Genomic DNA, 23,790 nt, shown 5'->3' with positions numbered 1-23,790 from the left:
TGCTGCAATATCTATTAATTTAAATTGATCCAATCTCCACAAGTTTTGTGCACATTTTTGTCCGATCACCACAGTTTCACAAAAGTCTGACACTTGAAATTTCAAAATCAAATGCACTTGACCTGAGGTCAGCAGGAGGTTTAACAGTGCTCTCAGCTCACTTTGGGCAGGGTACTGTCCTGTAGAGCAAAAGCTGCAGAGTAAAGTTGCATGTTGCGCCTCCTGCGCATATGTGACGCAGCCCTGAGTCCCTTGATGCACGCAGCGTTCTTGTGCCCGCGCCGGTCAGCCTAGCAGTCTGTATAAGTCACTATGTTGAGCCTCTTCAATAAAAAGCACGTTTGAAATACAATGTCGTCCACCGTGCGTTACTTGGAGCAGTAAACGTCACATGGTGTCAGAAGAAAACTGGATTTGAGCCAACATTGGACGTGAGAGAGAGGAGCCGAAGTGTGCGTCGCCATGGCGAAGTTTACTCCGCCGGAGCAGTTTGACTTCTCAAAGCCGGAAGCATGGCCTGACAGGAAGCTGAGATTCGGCAGGTATCGCATAGCTTCACTGCTCACGGAGGAAGGGGAAAATGTGCAGGTAAATGCATTAATTTATTCCATGGGAGCGGAGGCTGAGCACATATTCAAGGTGTTCACGTTCACGGATGCTGCAGATGCAGATAAATATGACGCCGTGATGGCCAAATTCGATGAGCACTTCATCCCGAAACGAAATGTCATCTGTGAACGTGCTAAGTTTCACTCCAGAGTTCAACAACCAGGCGAAAGTGTGGAAGCATTCGTCAGGCAACTGTATGAACTAGCTGAAAACTGATTTTGGAGCATTGAAAGAAGAGCAAATGCGTGATCGCATCGTGATTGGAATTCGTGATAAACAAGTGTCACAGAAACTGCAAATGAAAAGTGATTTAACATTGAAGACCGCCATTGAAACAGCCAGGCATTGTGAATTGATCAAGTCACAGAATACAGAGCGAGGACACGGCGCAGAGCACGTGGACAATGCTAAGTCAGTGAAGAAGACTGAACAAAAAAAATATGGCAACATGGCGAAGATAAACAAAAAGATGAAAAGAGGAACGTGCACGAGATGTGGGCGTAATCACAGTGAGGCCGAGCACTGCCATGCAAAAGGAAAAAAATGCATGAAGTGTAACAAAATCGGGCACTTTGCAGCTGTGTGCCATTCAAAAACCGTGCAGGAAATAACTGAAGCTGACGAGAGTGATACAGTGTTCCTGGGCTCAGTAGAGCTACAACAAAATGATGCACCGATTGCAGAGGATGAGCCACACTGTGGCCACAAGGGAGCAGTTTTTAGCTAAACTAAAAGCCAACATCAGTGGACAACTGAGAAGCTGCTGCTTCCAAGTGGTTGTTGTTCAAAGTAATGGGGAAATCAACACATCAACGCATCAACGAGGTCAATGTATTCAGTGGCCTGGGCACACTGAAAGGAGAACCAGTGAAAATCACACTGAAAGAAGGTGCAGAACCATACAGCATTGCTACGCCACGGCGAGTACCAATTCCACTACTCCCTCGGGTTGAGGAGGAGTTGTTGACGAGAATGGAGTCAATGGGCATAATAGAAAAATGACTGACCCGACTCAATGGTGTGTGCCCATGGTTCCAGTCATGAAAAAGAATGGAAAAATAAGAATTTGCATGAACCTGAAAAAACTCAATGAAAATGTGAAACATGAAAAGTTTATCTTACCTACCTTGGATGACATCATGCCCAAGCTAACAAAGAGTACAGTGTTCTCCAGCCTGGACGCCGAGAGCAGATTCTGGCAAATTCCTCTAGAGGAGAAGAGTGCTCGCCTGACCACCTTTATCACGCCCCTAGGCAGATACTGTTTTAAGCGGCTACCATTCGGGATCACGTCGGCGCCTGAAATCTTTCAGCGAAAGATGTCTGACCTACTGCATGGGCATGATGGAACGGTCGTGTACATGGACGACATATTGGTTTTTGGAGAAACACAGGAAATACACGACCACAGGCTAAATCGAGTCATGGAGACCATCACCGCCGCAGGCCTATGACTCAACAAGGAAAAATGCAGGCTTAGCCAACCAGAGCTGAACTTTCTGGGACAGGTCATGACCAAGGATGGCATAGCCCCTAACCAAGACAGGGTCAAAGCCATAACAACAATGGAACCACCCCAGAACGTGAGTGAGCTGAGACGGCTGCTTGGTATGGTGAACTACCTAGGCCGTTACCTACCAAACCTCTCCACTGTGTTGCAGCCGCTCAACGAGCTACTCAAGACTGAGCGTGATTGGTGCTGGGGTCCACAGCAAGACAGAGCATTCGCAGAAGTGAAACGGCTAATCTCATCAGCACCAGTCTTGGAGTTCTTCGATCCGGCGAAGCCAACCGTCGTCGGTGCAGACGCAAGCAGTTACGGGCTCGGAGGAGTCCTCCTGCAGAGCCATGATGGGGTCCTGAAGCCTGTTGCGTTCTGTTCGCGTACATTGACGGATGCCGAGAGGAGGTACGCTCAGATCGAAAAAGAGTGCCTTGCAGGAGTGTGGGCCTCTGAGCGTTTCTACCAGTATCTTTGTGGCTTAGAGAGATACAAGCTGCTTACAGACCACAAGCCACTGGTAACTCTGATCAACTCAAAAGACCTTGACACCGCACCAATTCGTTGTCAGTGCCTGCTCATCAGGTTAATGAAATTTAACCCAGTCGCAGAATACGTTCCAGGCAAACACTTAGTCGTCGCCGACGCCTTGTCTAGGCAACCCCAGGTAGACACTGGTCCAGGTGACCTAGAAGTGGAGGTGAAAGCGTACGTGGACTGCGTTGAGGACGACCTGAGAGTGAGGAAGCCGGTCATCGAGCAGATTAAAGACCAAACAGGAACAGATGCTGAACTCCAGTGTGTCCTCAAGTATGTCCAAAAGGGGTGGCCGGAACACTTGAAGAGTGTAGCTGTCAGAGCAAGCACCTACTTCAAAGATCGTGGTTCACTCAGTGAGGCCAATGGATTGCTGCGACGTGGTAAGCAGATCGTGAGCCCTAGCAGTATGAGAGACTACATGTTGCAGAAGATTCACGAGGGCCACCAAGGCCTTACTAAGTGCCGAGAACGGTACAATGGCGCTGTGTGGTGGCCAGGTATCGCCAGTAATGTAAAAAAGCTTGTGATGTCATGTAAACATTGCAACATCTGCAGACAGAGCCAGAACAGAGAACTGTTGATCTCCACACCATTGCCAGATCTACCATGGCAGAAGCTCACAGCTTACCTGTGCGAGTTCAAAGGTCGACACTACTTAATCGTGGTGGACTACTTCTCCAGATGGCTCGAGATCCTGGACTTACCAAAGACAAATTCAGAAACTGTCATACAGAAGCTGAAAAGCATCTTCACACGCTACAGGATTCCAGAGGAGCTCATGACAGATAACGGTCCTCAATTCGCAGCCGAACAGTTCAAAAACTTTACAGCTGAGTATGACTTCCAGCATGTTACTTCGAGCCCTCATTTCCCACAATTCAACAGCATGGCCGAAAGAGCTGTGAAGACGGCAAAGTGGATTCTCAAGTAAGACAAACCTCACCTAGCTCTCATGAGCTACCGCTCAACACCAACAGAGCCAACTAGGCAAAGTCCCGCCAAGTTGTTGATGGGTCGAGAAATCCGTACAACACTCCCTGTAATCAAAGAGAGCCTGCGGCCAATGTGGCCTAATCTAGAGACTGTCAAGAGAAACGACGCAAAAGCAAAACAGTCCTACGAGAAGTACTACAACCGCAGACACTCCGCCAAGCCTCTACCACCACTTTCCGTCGGTGACAAAGTCAGATTGAAGATCAACGGAGAAAAGGCTTGGACAACACCAGCGACTGTGCAACACCAGGAGGCTGCGCCGCGTTCCTTTACACTGGAGACGGAGCGAGGCGACACACCACGACGGAACCGGCGCCACATCCAGCTGGTCAACCAGGAGCTGTCATCACCGCAAAAGATGGATGTTCCTCAGCTGACGGATCAAGATGGACAGCGACTGCCAGCAGAGCAGGACTTATCCACCGCCAGTGCTCCTGCTGATGCCCCTGGTTCCCCTGAACACCCAACTCCAGTCGTTACCAGGTTTGGTCGGACTGTTAAGCCAAACCCCAGGTATGTTCAGTAGTTGAGACGATGGACAAAAAGGGCAGAATAATCCCTTCTCATCTCAAGGGACTGTGGTAGTCTACCCACACCCTTAGTTAAAAAAAAAAAAAAAAAAAAAAAAAAAAGGACAAAAGGGGCGTTGAAAACTTGTGAGACTTTTTTTGTTGTTGTTGTGTGTGTTGACTGTTTTCTCTGGTATGTTCGGACTGTGCTTTAGTGGGTCTGCGTGGGTACGCATTTGGTTTGGAGTTCTGCCAACAGTTACTGTTTGTATAGTTTATGCCTACTATACCTACTTGAAAAGGGGGGGAGATGTCGCGTAGAGCAAAAGCTGCAGAGTAAAAGTTGCATGTTGCGCCTCCTGCGCATATGTGACGCAGCCCTGAGTCCCTTGATGCACGCAGCGTTCTTGTACCTGCGCCGGTCAGCCTAGCAGTCTGTATAAGCCACTATGGCTACGTTCACACTGCAGGGCTTAATGCTCAATTCGGATTTTTTTGTGAAATCCGATTTTTTTGCGAGTTCGTTCACATTTACAATAAAATGCGACTTGTATGTGATCTCCCGTCTGAACGGAATACCACCCAAAAGTGTCCCGCATGCGCAGAAGAGGACAGAACGACGTCACGCAGCAGCGCGCTTCAGTGTTTGCGGAACCCAGAAACAACATACAGAATCTACAGCTTTTCAAGCGTCGATGATTTATTTAAGAACTGATCAAACACGTATTCTTACAATTGAATAGTGAGCAATCATTTCAGTGCTGCGCTTCTAATCAGCCGCGCCGAGCTCCTTCTGTGTGTGTGTGTGTGTGTGTGTGTGTGTGAGAGAGAGAGAGAGAGAGAGAGACAGGGAGAGAGAGAGAGAGGGAGCGAGAGAGAGGGAGAGGGAGAGAGATAGGGAGAGAGGGAGAGCGCGCGTGTGGATATTATTATTATTTTTCCTCCCCGTTGTCCTGGCGCTGCAGAATTTAGCGAATGAGAAGGAAGAGAGCCAAGTTTTTGGCCATGGCGTTTTGTGGGGCAGTGGCAGCAACAGAGAAACGCAGTCAGGAGTGGGGGGGCAGTGATGAGAGGCTTTAATGATACGGAGTTCAATAATATTTTTCGGATGACAAGAACTCCCTTAATGTGCGTCTGCGAGCGCCTTTTTTTAACACTGACGGTAAGACACACGTCTTCAGCGCCCCACATCGTGACGTGCAGGTCGGATAAATGCGACCTGGCCGTTCAGACTGAAGTCGCATGGCAAAAGATCCGATACGTATCGGATTTAGGACCACATATCCAAGTAGCCTGGGTCGCATTTGAAAAAATCGGATCTGTGTCGTTCAGACTGTCAGGAAAAGATCCGATACAGGTCGCATAGGGGCAAAAAAATCGGATTTGGGTAACTTCAGCCTGCAGTGTGAACGTAGCCTATGTTGAGCCTCTTCAGTAAACAGCACGTTTGAAATACAATGTCGTCCACCGTGCGTTACTTGGAGCAGTAAACGTCACAGGTACAGCCTCAACCGTATGCCAGAACATCACAGGACAAACTGAGAAAGAGACATTAGCTCTCGCATTCACACTGTCAGGGTCAAAGGAAAGACTGAAATGCAGGCGTTATTCAGTCACACAGAAACAGGGAACACAGGTACTGACACACACACAATGAACCAGCATTCACACAAGAGGAGAGAAAGGTGTTTATAGAGAAGACACAGGTGCAGCACATAAGGGTAATGAACACAGGAGAAAAACTATTGGCTGAGAGAAACAAGGTGAGGCAGACACAGACAGCAGGTCGGACTGACGATACTCATCTCAACTCAACTTTATTTCTATAGCACTTCAAAACTGCTGCTGTCACAAAGTGCTGTGCAGAGTCATAAAGCACGAGATAAAAAAATAAGAATGAGGAAAACAATAATAGACATTTTTAAAGCATACCACAGGAAAAGGAGAGGACGGGAGACCTAGCCAGGGGGGCAGGACCACAGGGTCCTGACACATACTGTACCTCCTGGCTGTATAGAATGCAATGCTTATCAGTGCAAATTAATTTGTACTGTAATGTGTATGCACTTTTCACTCTTATCAATTATGTGAAATGTTACTTTTGAGCTCATTCTGAGAAATCCCAGCTCACTGATCCATCTCTATAATTTACTCAAATTATTTCCCTTTTCAAAAGTTCTGAAAAATTGCTAAGGTAATCTCTTCGGAATAGTGTTTTAGTGTTGCAATCATATTAGCGTGAAGCATTTTCTTGAAAGTTTGATTCAAATTTTTTAATCTGGTCAAGTGCATGCAAAGCTCTGTTCTTGCTACATGAAAAATTAGAATGAATCTTGCAAGTAATGGATACTGGATGCTGATAATAACTTTGAAGAATGGCTGTTGTTCAGTGACATTGGAATGAAGCTTCACAATAAAATACAATTAATATAATGAAATCCTTTATTAAGGGCAAAATTGGACCAAAAGCACACATTTAAGTTAATTAGAGGTTGTAAAAACATGTAATATTTCTCATTTGGATGAACATATGTGAAAAAAATATGCTGTCCTGTTGTCATATGCTTCACACTGGTGAGTCCTTTGGTGCAGCAGTTTTACTTTTATCAAAATTGTAAAGAGCTGACTGATATACAGTGTGAATATTCATAAAATATGAGCCTGTTGTCTTCATCCTATTGTTAGAAAATACAAGTTAAAAAATAAGATCTGCTGCTTAACAAGAAGATATATGCGCAATAAAAAGTACACAGTGTTCACACACATATGAAAAACAATACTGTATTTATATGACAGATAAATCTTTACAGGCCAAGCCATCATACCAATCCAGATCACACATTATATTCTCAGACATAGTTTATACCCCAGTGTTCCATCAGATTTCATATTTACAAAATAGCCTTATAGATTTACTATGAACTGCATGTAATGAAGGCAGGAAAAATACCAAAAGTACAGCTATTAGTCCTGTCATTACAGTTCAGTAGATATCATCATAACAAACCAAAGTGTTTTCAAAATGATGTGGATAAGATTAAGCAGTTGAAAACAGTATATGCGATTACCCATAGACAGTCCACTCCAAACAATCAACATTTCAGGAACATCCATCTTCACTACATTGTGTTCAAAGTGAAATAATGAGGCAATTTAAATTAGTGAACTGGGTAGGTGAGAAGATTCTCTGTTCACCGTCAGTCCACCTTTTCGTCACACTTGTCCATGTCCTCAGAAATCGATGGCACGTCTTTCTGTTACAAGAAAGAGTTCCCATTCAGTACAAGTAGAAATCAAGAAAGACATTCAAAAACAATCTGTCTAATCATATGTCTGGCTACGCAGGTATATTCAGCCAGATTAAATATCAGTGGTCTGGATGTATTTCCTGACTTGCCTATGTGTAATTCGTTTGATGTTCAGAATACTTCCATAGTAGTTCTTAATATGAAGACAATAATCAAACCCAGAGACATCTGATGAGAAAACATGAGGGTAGACATCACCAGGACACCCGCTCTACAGTCAGTGTTTTCCTCTCTGTTAGTAAATATCTTTAAATGTAATGTGTTTTTCCCAGATTTAGTGACAATTTATTTACATCAAACCATAGTTTTATTGATTTTAATTCTTCTTTGACCACCATGATTAAATTATCTCCAGAGAATATGTTGGAGCAGCTTGGACACAGAAATAAAGTCATTTATCTATATTTCTAAAAAAGCTCAAAGAAAAAAATGATTTTGGTAACAAATTTCTTTAGATTAGTGGAAATAACACAACACTGAGACCTGAACTGAGATATCAGTGATGCTGCCATGAAACGTAGCAAGCATGTTGCTATCAAACTAGCGTTTCAAAGTATTATATTATATTTTGCACCAGAAGTATCGTTATGTTGTATTATAATCATGATGTTTGGAATTTTCAGTCGTAATTGTTTGGCTTTGCAGAAATAACAACATTTTCATCACGTAATTCTGGGCCATGACAAAGAAAAACTTCAGTATTCAACTTTAAAGGTTTAATTGGCCTACATGTGGCCCCTGAACTAAAATGTGTTACTGTGATTTAGACACTTTCTGCAACAATGACAATCCTACAATCATCTCCCAATGCTTGATGATGCTTTTAATGACTTAAAGGTTGAAGATGAAGTCTGACTTACCGTTGATTCCTCTCTGTTTTTATTGAAAGTGCAGGTCAGCCATTTGATGTACTCCCCCCGAACCTTTAAGAAAAATGTGATTAAATGATTTAATTTTTTTTTTTTTTTTTTTTTTTAAGCTACTGATGATATCTAAACAAAGTTTTACCTCCTTGTTGAGCAGACAGTGAACAATGTAGAGAAAGGTGCCCTGCTGGGAGTTCAGAACGATAAAAAGGACCTGGAAGAAAAGGTTGGTCTGGTACAGGCCCAGAATCCACGTACAGCCCAGGATGACAAACTGAGCCACTATCTTGAAAAGAATTAATCTGCAAACAGGAAGACAAAGGATTTTATGAATCAGAAAATGCAAGTCCTTTTTGTTTTTTTTCTTTCCACGTTCGTTATTCATGTTTGAGTAGCAATTTGCAGTTGCATTTCTTCTTCAATTCTTCATCAGTTCTTGCACTTTATGGTTGCTGACACACTGACCTGGTGTCTTTAGACTGTGAGACGTCACTTTTCATGTTGGCCAAAGTCGGTCTGAGACTCCATAAAGTAGCAGAAAACAAGATGCAGTTAAGCTGGTAGAGGAAAAGAAGCACATTGATGCAGGTAGTCATCAATAAACCCTTGTTATATAAACTGATGGTGAAAAAAGTGAAAAAAAAGTTCTTCCTTTAAAGTTTACTGTTTAAAACATACATTTAAAGTCTCTCAGCTGTTTGCTTTATTTATTTAATACACGTGAGCAGCATCAGTGTATCAGCAATGCAAAGTATTGTGTACTTAAAGGAAACTCTCCTCTAATCCTAAAGTAGACAACCTGCAGTTACAGATAAATAAATACCCAAACAGCTTGCCAATTAATAAGACCTAAATACAGTGATAACATTTTCCTAAATTGAGTCAGGAGTGAAGGCACCGCCGGAGGTTTTTCATCTGCTCAACCATAAAAAACTGTGGAGCTTCAACTTCAGCTGAAATGTTAATATATTTCTCTGCCGATTCAGAGGAATGACTCAGCAGTCTGGAAGTATAACATCAAAAGGAAATGTGTGATTTTTATTTATCAGCATGCAGCTGAACACATGCTGCCCTTGAAAAAATCTAGAGATATCTAGGGAGGAGTTAGAAAATGTCTGGTTTTTACGATTTAACATGCATTTAATCAGACTATTTTAGAGAGATTATATGACAGCACCTGAGTGAGACATATTCCCAAGAGGCTGCCTTATGAGTGGCTCGACCACAGTCACAAAGGAGAAGCAGATATCAGAGCAACTTCACTAATATGCTGCTAAAATATTTGTCAGACTAGTGTCTTTGTTAGGCTGCTTTTTCATTATTCCACTAGATTAGTAAGATATTTCATTAAAGATGGATTTCCTCAAACAAGAGACATTCAGAACATCATTTTATTTTTATATTATTGCCTTAAGAAATAATTTTGGATTTACTGAACAGACATTGTTATGAAATTTATGTGGCAATAATGACAGAAAAGAATATTTGGGGGGTAATATGGCAGATTGAGTAATTGGGTGTTTTACTGAATTCTGTAATGGAAATACATGGTTTTGTTGTGTGAATGAATTTTCTATCCATGTAAAAGATGATCAACCTAATCTATTTAAACTGGTTCAGTAAATCCATACAGACATTTCAGACACAACAAACTCACTTGTCTTCTTCAAGCTTCGAGAAAAACTCAAATCTTTTTGACAAAAACAAACTGTGAGAACCTCATGTTACTTTTGATGTTAACTGAGTGAAAATCTCGCCCCAAAACAGTTCAGTGATCAGGATATTATAACCACATGAAACACTTCCAGCACAGTTTAAACTAAATGAGGATCGTCTTATGTCCTCATCTGACAATGTGCTCAAAGGCAACAATAAAATTGTTCTAAAAAATATCAGTAATATCAGTGAATAATAAAATTATTTGAGGCTAGTTTTTCTAGGAAAATACTCACTGCAAGGACACTCAGCACCGGCCCTGTTAAAGCCCAATTAAAGTTTTGTTTTTGAGACAGCCAGCATCTGCAAGAAAAGACGTAATGAGCACACACATCATAATCCAATCCTGCACAAATGGCCTTTCAATTAACTCCACACTGTTTGTGCTACTTACGAGTCTGCCTCAGTAGCTCCATATCCATCAGAATATACCAGTGCAGAAACACCCACAATCACAAAGGGAACCCCATAACCAATCAGGTACAGAAGCAGCTTGGGCAGGCCATCTCTCTGGATAACCTGCACTTTGGAGAGTCTTCGGACCAGCAAGTAGAGCTGAAAGGCCTCCAGAAGCATCCACACGAAACTGGCAACCACCAAGAAGTGGAGAAGCGCTGCCATGACGGTGCAGGCCAGCTGGAGGGACACAGAAGTCATTTCCAACTGAATGTTTATGGGATTTTGACTTCAAAAGCAACAAGTTGTGGTTTACTGCACCTCATCCTCAAGGTATCTGTCATTCCAGAGCAGTAGCAGATGAGACAGGCCCAGGTTGAGACAGAGGTGAAGACGGGCTGTGTTGTTGATTTTGGGGTTCCAGCTGCACAGGAGGAAGGTGAACACAGCCAGAGCGAAGAAGAACAGTCCCACAATCACACATATTCTGTTCAACCACTCCAAGAAATCACTCTCTGGAGGAGGCTGGAAAAAAAGAACAAAAAGAAAACAGTCAAAACAAACTCTTCAATGCAAACCAGCTTCTGTGAGTAAATGCATATCCACACAGAATTCTGACATACCTCTCCTATCTGAAGAATCAGGGCGAATGTGGAGAGGTGAGAGCAGCTGCACATAGTGCGGTTTTCATCACTGTATGCTGTCCAGCAGCCATCCACTGACCAGCGCATGGTTCCTGTGTTTCCTTTCTCAGTCTCTCTTCCTCCTCCTGTTTCTGTTGTCTTGGTTTTATTCTCCCAATACACACAGGTCACAAAACCAGACTTGGGTAACATCTGAAAAAATAGAAATAGAGATTAAGATTTGGGGAAAAAAATGTTGCGTGTGTTTCATTTTACAGGGAAGAAACTGTTCTCCACCTTCTTGTGGTGGATGGTGAAGTTGACGGGCTCTGTGAGGTTGGTGTGATTCATGGAGGGCACAACGGCAGTGAGAACATCAGAGAACATCTCCGTCTTGTTTTCTGTCTTAAAGTATTGGTGACTTAGAAGATTCTCCATTCCATTTAACGTCAAGAAGGCAGCAGCTGCAGAACCTGAGAATATGCATAAGTGGGAGGAAAGCAAAAATCTTCACTGAAATCACAATTCAACTATATATTATGGTTTCTTACCATCCATCACTCTTTTTTTTCTGAAAATATGTTAATGACAGGATAAAGTGAACTTTGTTTGAAACTTCGTTGTATGTTTGGAGAGTCGAGTGTGTGTGCACCTGAATTTGTGTATGTTTTTGTAAGTGTATGATGATGTTATGTTAGTCTATCTTGAGGATTGTTTTTGTTCCCACACAGATTTGTATGTGCATGTTTGAGTTTTTATCGGCATGCCTTATGTTTGTTTGCCGCTCCTGCCTCATCGAGAGATGCTTTGAGATTTAGCCTGGACTTGACCTTTCTGTGCGTGAGTTTTCTCTGGATATTCTGGTTTCCTCCCACAGCCCTAAAACATTCATACAAGGTTAATTGGTGACCTTTAATTTCCCCCCAGGCGTGAGCGTCTGTCCTTCTGCTTGCTTCTATCCTCATCTCCACCCTCGGTGAGATTTTTACTGGTGGATTTTGCTCTCCTTTTGCAGTGAAACAGACTTGTTTGCAAGGTTTTAAATCTCCTAGTTGCTCACTGCAATGTCTAATAATGTAATAATTGCCATTTATGTCATAATGTCAGCCTTTTTTAATGTAATAAAAATCATAAATGCTCATAATAACATAGAAAAGGATATTTGACCCATACTGGATATTTGACATAACGCCACATTACAATTCTTTTAAAATGTATTAACTGCAGCCAAAGATGTAATAATGCATAAATATCATTGCATTTCTTGGGAATAACAGCTTTTTTGCAGGTTCTGTCCAGTTTAATTATCAAAAATGAGCATAGTGAATGGAATAGCTGTCATATTCATTCACTCCAAACTCTTTCAATCATTCAATCATGGTTATAAGAAAAAAAAAAAAAGGAGGCCTCATTGTCATTGCAGAACAATAGCAAAATCCCACTTGTGCAAATCGAATTAGAGAACTTAGAGACAAGTGTATACAGCTACAGGTCCTCATGGGCACACACCTAATATATTGCAAACACATCAGTTGTGTTACGCACAAACAAATCTAACTGCAGACTCACAAGGGTCATTGTCTTCCGAGATTCAAATATCAATAAATGAGAAACACAACTTCCCATACACATGCAAAAGTCATTTTGCTACCATGCCAGTCTCATGCAAGATGCATTACTGGTCATAAAAAGCAAAAATCATAAAAATCTGCAGTATTTATCCACTGGGACTCTCTGCTCACCATTATTGTTTTTGGCCAGATCTTCCAGATTAATGTCCATGGTGTTTTCTTTGGCTGAGAGAGTAGAGCTCCCTGTACTGTTGCCTCCAGGTACAACAGTTTGGAAGCTTAAATCTAAGACACAGAGTGGAGTTAGAGTCGCCTGATGATGTTATTCAAGCCATGGTAAACATCTATGGTAAAGTGAGGAAAACGTACCCACTGTTTCACTCTTGATGGTGGTGCTGGTTTGGTTCTGACCTGACGGCACCATCGCAGAAATTAGACGGTCTGAGATTCCCAGGATCACGCTGCCAATCTCCCCGTCTCCTTCGCTACTCACCTTGGCCGACTTGACGCGTGGTCCAACACCCGACACTTCCTGAAATCATCCAAATATTTGTGATTACCAGTTCACCTGGCAGATGACACAAACTTAACTTCCTCTAAATTTACCATAAAAACAATAATGTGTGGTTTGAGTGGAAAAACAAGTACCATTGATGCTGAGAAGCAGTTTGCCACAGTCTGGAGAAACATAGGAAAGCGGGAGTTATGTTAATTTGGTCTCGTGAATATTTTTAAGGCATTGTAAAACTACCCTTGTACACATTAGGAAACCTGTTTGAATTAGGTTTATAGATTTATGACATCCTCGTGCTAATAAAACAGTTCAAATGTCAACAAAGAAGAATGCATTGTTGATATAAATGATTACTTAATGGATAATAATTTGGACAACTCCATGGTGGCACTAAAAATAATATTGCTTTTCAAAGTTTTCAGCATTTTGACCACTATTTTTCTACTGACTGCTCCTGGTAGGAGTATTTCCGTGTTTTCTTTCAGCTGTTCGTCCATGTCGTCCAGAAACTTCCTCTCTTTGGTCTGTCCCTGCAGAAAAGACACCAATACAAGACACAGTCCTCAATTTTATGCAGAGAGTTAAGGTACATATCTTGGAGTAGTAATGAAAAGCCTTTTTATGCAAAAACAATAAAATAAAAAAATTCTACGTATACAAAGACAGTATCCCACCTGGGATTAATTCATTCGTGGGCATTAATTTTCCAGCTCAATTGTTTGGTAAAGCAGATCATCTTTTAAGCTTATTTCTCATACAATTCTTGGAGTTTGCAATTGTGCGACTAAATTTGCAATAGCAGCAGAATACAAGCAAAAAACTCAAATTACCTCTTCAGGCTCTAACTTGTCGAGAACATCTTGAAGCGCTGTTGAATACGGGTGGAAGAAGACAGATGAAACGAAATGTCCAGTTCTCTGAGTCTGCACACCAAAGGTTTCAACTGTGTTTCTTCAATATTGCAAGATCATTTTTGGCTCACATTCACAAAATGTAATTCCGACTGTCCAGATAATACCAGTGGAGGGGAAGAATCCATCAGGACAGGAACAGTAGTAAGTCCCTGGCCTGTTGGTGCACACAGTCTTTTCCCCACATATACCATGTGTCTCACTGCATTCGTCTATATCTGAGGGATTAGAGCATGGACAATTAGAAACATAACAGAAAATGCATAAAGGTGAAATAACACTGCTGATAAATTGATAGAGAGACCTATGCAAGGGTCGGAGTGACTTTCTATGGTGTCGGCGTCATTCAATCGATAACCAGGGTGGCAGGAACAGACGTAAGATCCCACTGAGTTTGTGCAGTTGGCGTTGGGCCCACAGATGGTGGCATCTTCAGCACATTCATCAACATCTACAGAACACAAATGAAACAATAAACCAGAAACTTTTTCCTTAAATAGATTAACGTTTTCTGTTTGCGAGCTCAGTCCTCAGCCCATGTTTTCATGCACTTCCTTCTATTTAAATGGGATCTCGGCTTGCAAATGACGTCTTGTCTCAAGTCTCGGTCCATTGGTGAGAAACCTGACATGACAGTTGAATCCTCACTGCTAAAGAAGAACATCAATGCAAATACCAACACAGATGTTCTCCTCGCTTGGTTCCTGGTCCGGTTGAGTCGGCTTGTATCCAATATGACACGCGCAGGAATGAGATCCGTGTTTGTTGGTGCAGTCAGCATCAGGGCCACATATAGTGGAGTTGAAGCATTCATCAATATCTGAGAACGAAAGCATACACGATCAGGTTCTATTGAGTGTTGGTATTGGTGTTCTTCTGCTGGACAGAAGTTTGTTTGGAGGCTTTTAACAGACCTTGGCATACAGGAGTTGCGTCAGCTACAGCTTGAAAACCGTTGTTGCAGTTACACAGATAACTTCCAGGGTTGTTCACACACGTTCCATCGTCACCACACACATTGTCGGCACATTCATCTAAATCTGGACAGAAAATGAAAACTGGGTGGTCAGCCAGCACATCGGCTTAAACACAATTACATCCATGTCCAGCGTTGATAGTGAGATTTTTTTTTTAATCACACCTATGCATGGATTGGAATTTTTAATTGGTGATGATTCATTTGTGGCAACGAATCCATCCAGACAGGTACAGAAAAAAGATCCAATCGTGTTGTTGCATTTTGAGTGAGAGCCGCATATTCCTGTGGTTTTCTCACACTCATCGATGTCTACAAGCAAAAACAATACAAAAATGGAAACAAAGTCAGGTCTGTGTGATTCAACTTGTGAATTTCAAAATGCAAAATGATTTCATAGACATTACACTAACATTTTTTTAGACATACTGACCAACACAATTATACGCATCTTTCTCGGGGAGGCGATTAAGAAGCATTTCATAACCGGCAATGCAAGCGCAGCCTCCATTAGTCCCACACTCAGCAAGAGGCCCGCAAGCGGTTTTGTTACACTGAAAATGATCTAAACAGAGAGAACAGACAAAGAATGAGAGGGAAAGCTGGAATTCAGTTCTCTTCGAAATTAATAGAACATAAATGATCAGGAATTTACTTAATGAGACTGAACATTGATTCCTTACAGGTTAAATAACCCGAACTTCCATGAGGATGACTAGCTGGTTTGTATATATAGAATCCTCCTGGACACAGGACCACTTCGACTGAGATCCCATAATGGTTACAATGTGAAACATCAGCATATGCGGTTCCTGTCGTTGCAGTTTTAGATTCAGTTGTTGGATGTGCGGAATGCCAATGGATGCCATATGCGAACCCTCCAGCTCTTCTTACACAAGTTGGATTGATTCTGTTCCCACCAATTCCTGTGAAGCGCCACCAATTCCCCACAAGATGTCCATCATCCCTTGGGTAGCCAGGAAGAGTAGTTGATACAAACTGAAAATTGCGCCATGGCTCAGTTATGTTTTCATATCCATCACATGATCCTGCACGGAAAAGGTAAACTTAGTCGCAGGTGAAAAAAAGTCAAGTGTTTGTCAGGTGTTTATTTTCTGATATTGAATGCTCATTTTATTTCTTACCGGGTGGGAAAACACAGTGGCTGAGGGCAAAAAGTGAACCTACAGCACAAAAAGGAAGAAAACAAGTTACTGTATCCTGGAGCAGTGGTCTACTGAAATATTGAATTTGAACAGCATTTTGGGAGTTTAAACCTAAAAAGACTGGACAGAAAAATAAAAGGGAAATGTCTGAGCATGTTGAGCAAACTGATTTTGAGGGACAACATAGAAAATGATTGCATCGGAACCAACATTCATATTGCAAAAGGTGTAAAAGCTGAATCACATTAAAATATTATGTATAGAAACAACTGTACCTTAGCTTTGTTTTGCAATTTACCTCAATAAGAATAGTAACTTCAATGAAATTGTCACTCCTGATAAAAATCAAAACTAAAATGTTCATAATAAATGAATATCTAGAGAACTGTGCCACCTCAGCAGTGTCACTTTAATCCTTTGTAAAGAGCCTTTTAATTGAGAATTTTAATTTTGCTTCATATGAAAATGCAAATAAAAGCCGAATTAACTCACCAAACAGAATGGAAAATACAAAGAAGTTCATCATGTCAGGTGCTACTCCAAACAACATTGGTGCTCACGTTTGAGACGTGTTTATGTACATTTTGTCAATTTGCACAGCATCCAGGATTTGCACCGATGCAAAGAGAAATGCAAATGAACTTACTTGTGCTGAAAGAAAACTTTTGCTATTGTGTAATGGAGACCAATACAGAGGGAAAGCACCTCAGGATCTGCCCACTGGTGAAAAGATTTTATTAGTTGAAGTCAAAATGCCACTAGTTCATCTAATTCATCCTACAATGATCAATGTGCCAGAGAAATGCAACCATAAGCAAAATGTAAAGAAAATGTAGAAATATCTATATTCTAAAATACAGAATTTGGTATCTCATGATATTATCAATGCTGTCACTAGTTGCTACAAAATATTAGTGTAAATTTGTTTAATAAAGTAAATCATCAGTAATACTCTAACAATAATCAAAAGAAATCAGAGGTGTCTATATTTTGGTATTGATCTGTGCATAACTACATTAAAAAGCAAGAGAAGTGATCAATTACCAGCTAAAGAAAGGCTGAGTTTGATAGAAAGGTTTAAGTACTGCAGAAAGACTGGTGTATGAGTATATTAAAAAAAACTGCATCTTCAAAACATCCTCTAATAAAAAAAAAAAGAATTGAAGTACAAGATCCCATTCTACAAAACGTTTGCCTAAGAGATGCAATTCAAAAAGAAACACAGTTACTGAATTGAGACAAATCACACAGAAAATATCAATACTTCATTTGACAAGAGGTACAGTATGTTGAGCATTCCAATGACTGAAAAGATAGATCAGATGGTATTTATTTTCAGACTTTTATACAGCATTGAACACATTGTTTAAATTGAACCATAAATAATTATGAAACTCTATTTACTTTAAACTTGGTTAGTTACTGATATTGGGTTAAGGCAACCAGACCATTGCAGGATTATTTCAGCGCCCAGCTCAAACCATGTAGGCTCATACAGAAGAACAACAACAAGCTAAATGTATCTAAGAGCAGTTTTCTACTGAAATATTGAATTTCAGCACCATTTTGAGGAGTTTTATTAGATTGGACAGAAAAACAAAAAATGAGCAAATTGAGCAAACTGATTTTTAGGGACAAATTAGATAATGACTGCAGAGGAACTGAAATTCATGAGGAACTGAAATTCATATTTCAAAACATGTAAAAGCTGAATCACATCACAAAATGATGTGTATAAATAGCTACACCTGAGCTTTTGTTTTGCAATAAACCTGATTTTGATTGAAAACGCAATACCTTCAATGTAACCGTCACTCATTTGCTCAACCAGGCAGAACAAAAAACAGCACTGTCTCTTGTGTTTTTTCTAGAGCCACAACCGATGAACTTATGCTAATGATGCACCATCTCAAGGCACTTCTCATGACACTGTTCTCTCATGGTCATGACATGCATTAAAAATAATTTCACCCTTGATCCTAAAAAGCAGGAAAAACACAATAACAAACAATAACTGCGTTGTTGTTGTTTTTGTTTGTGTGATTGTTTTTTCGGTTTTGAAATTTAATTAGGATGTTCATCTTTTTTTTTTTTCTTCCTGTGAAAGCGTTTTTCAACACTGAGTTGTCGCCTGTTGCCATCTTGTGGTCCCAATGTGGAAATACAACACAAATTTCCATTAACTGAAATAAATAAATAAATAAATAAATAAATAAATAAATAAATAAATAAATAAATAAATAAATAAATAAATAAATAAATAATAGTCGGTGGCTTTTGATCGTAGAACTGAGGTAAAGTAACGCAGATAGGCGCCCTCGTGACGTAACTAACCGGAACGTTGTGCCTAATTAAAGATTCCCATCGACCCTTACTTACTGACGGAACTCGTACACACACGGGAACCGGTGGATTAACCTGATTCTAAGTCGCATCTTTGCTTCAAATCTAGGATCTGTAAGTTTGTATCTTGGTAAACAGCTTGTCTCGTGACGTTTCTGTGCTTTTCACATTTCGATCGTCTGAGTTTGATCGGCGGTGTTAGCTTTAGCTTTAGCTCTAGTGGTGGATGAGTTGGGCTTTGCACAAGCGTCGGTACTTTATTCAAATTACTGCATTGTTTCTAGTTGATGCAATACTAATATTACTTATAATAATCTTTTCCTTTCAGGCTGTCCGCCTGCTGAACCTGGAATTATAGAATCAATAGACAAATTGCTTTATAATAAAGAACCATCATTAGCTTTAGCCGCAACTGTTTTGCATTTTCGTGAGATATCGCGTTCCTCTCTTCTGTTTGGTTGGCACTTACTACATAGTGATTCTCATGTTTGTTCGTTTTCTCTGTATGTCTTTTTTTGTTACTTGTTTCCTACCAGCTTGAATCGTCTGTGGTGAAGAACTGACGGAACGACCGCCGACCATGACATCTCTGGTAATCTGCCCATCATTACCATTTCTGTTTAAGATGTAATATAAATTAAATCCGTCATGCTATGCTTTGAGAAGTCATCTAGGTACCTCGTGGTTTGCTTTGTTTTGCGCATATTTCTGATACAGTTCAGAAGATGCCCTGATACAAATGTGGGTGATAGATTTCTTCTGGATTTGTCTTGCAGGGGAGCAGCAGTTCCTCAACCACAGAATACACTGTGCGAGTTCCCAAGTAGGTAACGTGAAGTGACATGCAAATATTCACAGGCTGCAGTCAAAGCAGGCACAGGGTGCCTTGTGGGATTGGATCTTTTTAATTTGTTTTCATCATATTTAAATGCATGTCGCAAGATGTGTTTGCATACATTTTGTTATGTTTGGATTAGATTTAGCTGTTTGGTTTGTGCACCGAAGAATATTTGGTTGTTATTTCTTGGATTGCACAAGAAATTACATAAATGCCACAGATTTTTAACCCCATTTGAATAGACATGTACACCCAAAAAACAAGTCAATCTCCATGATTGCATATTTAAAGTGATGTCTCCCTGTAGTATCACTGCCTGCAATTTTAGAAGAGTCATGACAAACATTAGTCACGTGCATCGAAATCCTGCTGTCAATGCATGCAAAATCTTTGAACAGACCGATAAATATATGCAACTGACTGAAAAGAAAATTTTCATATAGGTGAAGTGTTCTTTTCTGTCATTGTAGCTTGGTTGAATTGCTCTCAGTGGAAGAAAACACAATGGTACAAGCTTCCTTTCTGATTCTGTTAGGAGTGATTCTCACTGTAGAGTATGACGGGAAATAAGTTGGATACAATCATCAGCACCTTTACTTTTTGCAGAGTGCTTGTAGCATGATCAGGACTTGATAATTACAAGCATAAACACAAAAACTTAACTGGGATATTCTGGTCCATGTCAATGCAGATTTTTTAAACTTCTACATAAATATTTTAGCTGTAGTTGTTTAACTGTAATACATGACTTCTCTTGTTCCTAATTAGGAGAAATAAGTTGGGGAAAAAACATCTTCTTTTCATGTTCTGATGCATTTCTGCTTTTTCTGTTCACTAGAAACACCAGTAAAAAGTACAACATCATGGCATTTAATGCTGGAGACAGAGTCAACTGTTCCAGCTGGACACAGGTGAGCTCCACATGGGGGCCGAATGCAATACGAGTTCAACACTGATGAGTGTCTGTAACTTTCACTGATATGTTTTGTAACATTTTCTTCGACTTTCATTCCCAGGCTCGCATGGAACGAGACATGAGTGCTCGGCGGATATATGGAGAGGAAGAGACGCCAGAAGGTGCAGCTGGTAGCGAATTTGGCAAAAAGCAGCGTGAGGAAGCTCGACGGAAGAAGTTTGGCATTGTGACCAAGGAGTTTAAAGTGGAGGACCAGCCTTGGCTTCTCAAAGTGAACGGCAAGGCTGGCAAGAGGTGAGGAGAGAGGCTTTTTATGTTTTAAGTTTCAGTCATACTCAAAACAGATTTGTTAATCACAAAAATATATTTGTCATCAACTGTAAGTCTTTTAAAATTTCATAGAGGAAATGATTGAGTTTTTTGATAACAATAGGGATTTTTCTCAACAACAACAGGCTTACAGCTCTGTTCTCCTATTTGTCATGCAGTTACTCGTTTCCCTCATCTGTAAATATGTTTGGATCAGGTTCAAAGGCATAAAGAAGGGTGGCGTCACAGAAAACGCATCCTACTACATCTTCACCCAGTGTCCCGACGGGGCGTTTGAGGCCTTCCCAGTTCACGGCTGGTACAACTTCACACCACAAGCCAAGCACCGAACTCTGACTGCAGAGGAAGCTGAAGAGGAGTGGGGCAGGTGAGAGAGAGCAGGGACAGCGCACGGTGTGTGTTAGTTTATTTCACAAGTGCATTGACCACTTGATGCGCTGCAGGAGAAACAAGGTGGTGAATCACTTCAGCATCATGCTTCAGAGACGTCTGCGAGAACAGGAGCGCGGCGAGGACGAAGAAGAGGAGGGCGATAAAGCTGGGAAGAAGAAAAAGAAGGGCGGTAAGAAAGGGGGCGACCTGCGCATTACCGACCTGGAAGAGGACCTTGAAATGAGCAGCGACGACAGTGACAGCAGTATGGGAGAAGGTGAGGAGAAAGAAGCAGGGAGGCAGCCACTTAGATGCCACTAATATTCAAATGTTCATTGTTCTGCAGTCTTTATTCAAATTACCAGTGTTGTAACATTTCATTTTCTGGTCTACTTGCGTGTATTGAACAGATGGAGAGAGCAAGCCCAAGAAGAAAGATACCGCTAAAGGAAAAGGTAAAAAAAAGAAGTCAAAAAGCAAAGACAGCGAGGCCCTGGAAGACAGTGACGATGGTGACTACGAAGGTCTGGAGGTGGATTATATGTCGGATGAAAGCAGGTCAGGTCATGCTGTAGATTTGCTTTTAATGTGTAAAAGAATGAGAGTGTTGTTTGCTTCGTCCTGTAATGTTTTGTTTCTCCAAAGCAGCTCGGAGGAAGAGCCAGAAAAGGGGAAGCCCGCCAAAGGAGAGGACCTCCCCAAAGGTCAGACGTCTTGCAATTGCTTTAATGGATCACATCGGCCAGTAACAACATCGGGAACATCTACTGAGCCACATGTCACCAAAAACTGAATAACCAAATTACATGTCGGCAGCCCAGCGCTGTCAGACAAGTAGACGAGCTGCTAGAGTTTCAACACCAGGTTCTTGAATGTGCAAGCCGACAAATATGCAGCAGTTGTGTGATCCTGTCATGTCCTGATTTTAACACATTATTCAAAAAATTATGGAAGTTATAAACCAAAACAGGAGATATAATCTGAAAATACCAATGTATATGTTATTACTTTCTGTCTGAATGTGGATCATTTGAAGGCATTGATGAGGCGTCTGAGAGCGAGGAAGAAAGCGAAGAGGAGAAGCAGAATGAAGAAGAAACAAAAGAGGAGGAAGAAGAGGAGGAGGAAAAGAAAACCCCAGTTCCGGCCGAAAAGAAGAAAAAAAAAGGTGAGAAGGACACTGAGCTGAATGAAGGCCTTCATTAAAGCATGAATTCTTGTTACCGAGTTGTGCTGGCTTGTGTGTCGCAGACAGCAGCGGAGAATCGGAGAGCTCGGACGACAGCGACATCGAGGGAGAGACGGCATCTGCTTTGTTCATGGTGGTTAGTGTGCTTGAGGATGGATGAAAGGATTGTCTCTGTCAGTTTGACCGTATCTGTGTTCAACTTGTTTAGTTTGGCTGTGATGGTGTGAATGGTTTTGTGTTTACATTTCAACTTTTTGGTTTCTTTCATTGTTCTAATCACACTTGCACTTTGGTTCTTCCTCAGAAAAAACGCACGCCTCCTAAACGTGCAGGCGGTCGAGGTTCAGCAGGCAGCTCCAGGACGGGCAGTCGGCCCGGGACGCCTTCCATCGACTCGGCCTCCACCTCCAATACGCTCCGGGCTGCAGCCACCAAGCTGGAGCAAGGTGCTCCAGCTACCGGCTAAAACTAATAGCACTATAGAAAACGCAGCATACACCCAGTCCAATTCACACTTCCTGTTTTCATAGGAAAGAGACAAAGTCAGCCTTCAGCCGACACCCCTGCTGCCAAAAGGCTGAAGATGGAACCAAACAGTCAGAGTCCTGCTGCTTCTGGGAAGAGCACACCTCAACCCCCATCTGGGAAGTCCACACCGAGCTCAAGGTACTCTGTTCCCCTCCGTCGCAAACTCACACACACTCCTGAATACGACACAAGGTTGTTACCATCGACTGTAGGAAAGTGCATTGGTAAAAATCTCAATCTACAAATCAGTGTAGTAATTACAATGTAATATCTTGTAACACCGGATTCTAAGTTATGTATTGGGATTAGCAGATCAGAAAGATAAAACTGAAGAGACCAAAGAAGTATTATTCAGGAAAAAATAGCACTCTGTATGTGTCTTTGTGTGTCTTGCCTTCATAATCTTCATTTCTTTACATCGTTGCAAAACAACTACTGAAGATTTGTCTCCTTGCTTTGCTCTCCTGCCATCGGCCACTAGGTGGCAGTGAAGTAATCTGTTGCCAGTTCATAAAACTTTGAAAAACTAAATGTATAAATCATCTGTGTGGTAAATTTGAAAGTTGAGCCATTGTTGTCAAATAAAGCAACATCCAGGCTTTTTTTCTGCACCATTAACCGTTGTTTTTTTAAGCAAAATAGTTTTTCAGGCTGGTTTGAATAAGAGATGAAACTTGTGGATTTTTCTTTCCCCCACAGCGACGTGCAGCTCACCGAAGACGCCGTCCGCCGGTACCTGATCCGCAAGCCAATGACCACCAAAGACTTGCTGAAGAAGTTCCAGACCAAGCGTACGGGCCTGAGCAGTGAGCAGACGGTCAACGTGCTGGCACAGATCCTCAAGCGTCTCAATCCAGAGCGCAAGAATATCAATGAGAAGATGCACTTTTACCTCACCGAGTAGTGGAAAGGAGGTGAAGATCAACCTCCAGCCGTGAAGTGTTGCTGACTTTACATCCAGCCACTTGAGGTTGGATCAGTGAATCAGTGCTGGTTTTTTTCTTTGTTGGAAACTTTTCTAATAAAAATGTAACATTTTGACTTAATTTTGTTTATTAAAAGTCACATATATATC

General features: G+C 41.4%; 2 protein-coding genes across 3 annotated transcripts; one reads left to right on the top strand and one right to left on the bottom strand.

The window, feature by feature from the left end:
* Positions 1–6,297: 6,297 nt before the first annotated feature.
* On the bottom strand, positions 6,298–16,732 carry LOC115387286 (adhesion G protein-coupled receptor E2-like). Its single transcript, XM_030089951.1, has 23 exons — positions 16,692–16,732; positions 16,179–16,217; positions 15,717–16,082; positions 15,467–15,598; positions 15,199–15,345; positions 14,972–15,097; positions 14,734–14,877; positions 14,362–14,508; positions 14,129–14,275; positions 13,977–14,014; positions 13,596–13,676; positions 13,281–13,310; positions 13,002–13,164; positions 12,804–12,917; positions 11,359–11,534; positions 11,062–11,274; positions 10,760–10,963; positions 10,437–10,678; positions 10,279–10,345; positions 8,792–8,883; positions 8,469–8,628; positions 8,321–8,383; positions 6,298–7,406 (listed from the first exon to the last, which is right to left on the bottom strand). Exons 1-23 carry the CDS (start codon positions 16,723–16,725, stop codon positions 7,350–7,352), a joined length of 2,982 nt encoding a protein of 993 aa, XP_029945811.1. The 5' UTR covers positions 16,726–16,732; the 3' UTR covers positions 6,298–7,349.
* A 1,820-nt stretch (positions 16,733–18,552) lies between these two features.
* On the top strand, positions 18,553–23,756 carry gtf2f1 (general transcription factor IIF, polypeptide 1). 2 transcript variants are annotated; one of them, XM_030089216.1, is made up of 14 exons: positions 18,553–18,656; positions 19,079–19,134; positions 19,319–19,365; positions 20,219–20,291; positions 20,397–20,590; positions 20,823–20,993; positions 21,070–21,275; positions 21,409–21,556; positions 21,647–21,702; positions 22,035–22,166; positions 22,250–22,320; positions 22,492–22,633; positions 22,718–22,853; positions 23,415–23,756. In XM_030089216.1, the coding sequence occupies exons 2-14, from the start codon at positions 19,123–19,125 to the stop codon at positions 23,617–23,619; spliced, it is 1,593 nt and encodes a 530-aa protein (XP_029945076.1). In that variant the 5' UTR covers positions 18,553–18,656; positions 19,079–19,122; the 3' UTR covers positions 23,620–23,756. The 2 variants fall into 2 exon arrangements, with proteins under 2 accessions (XP_029945076.1, XP_029945075.1); XM_030089215.1 differs by having other exon boundaries at positions 22,250–22,323.
* Positions 23,757–23,790: the final 34 nt, after the last annotated feature.

Source organism: Salarias fasciatus, chromosome 4, assembly GCF_902148845.1.
Source record: "Salarias fasciatus chromosome 4, fSalaFa1.1, whole genome shotgun sequence".
NCBI classification, from domain to species: domain Eukaryota; kingdom Metazoa; phylum Chordata; class Actinopteri; order Blenniiformes; family Blenniidae; genus Salarias; species Salarias fasciatus.
The sequence above is the reverse complement of the archived record's forward strand: the minus strand, read 5'-3'. Positions and strand labels throughout refer to the sequence as shown.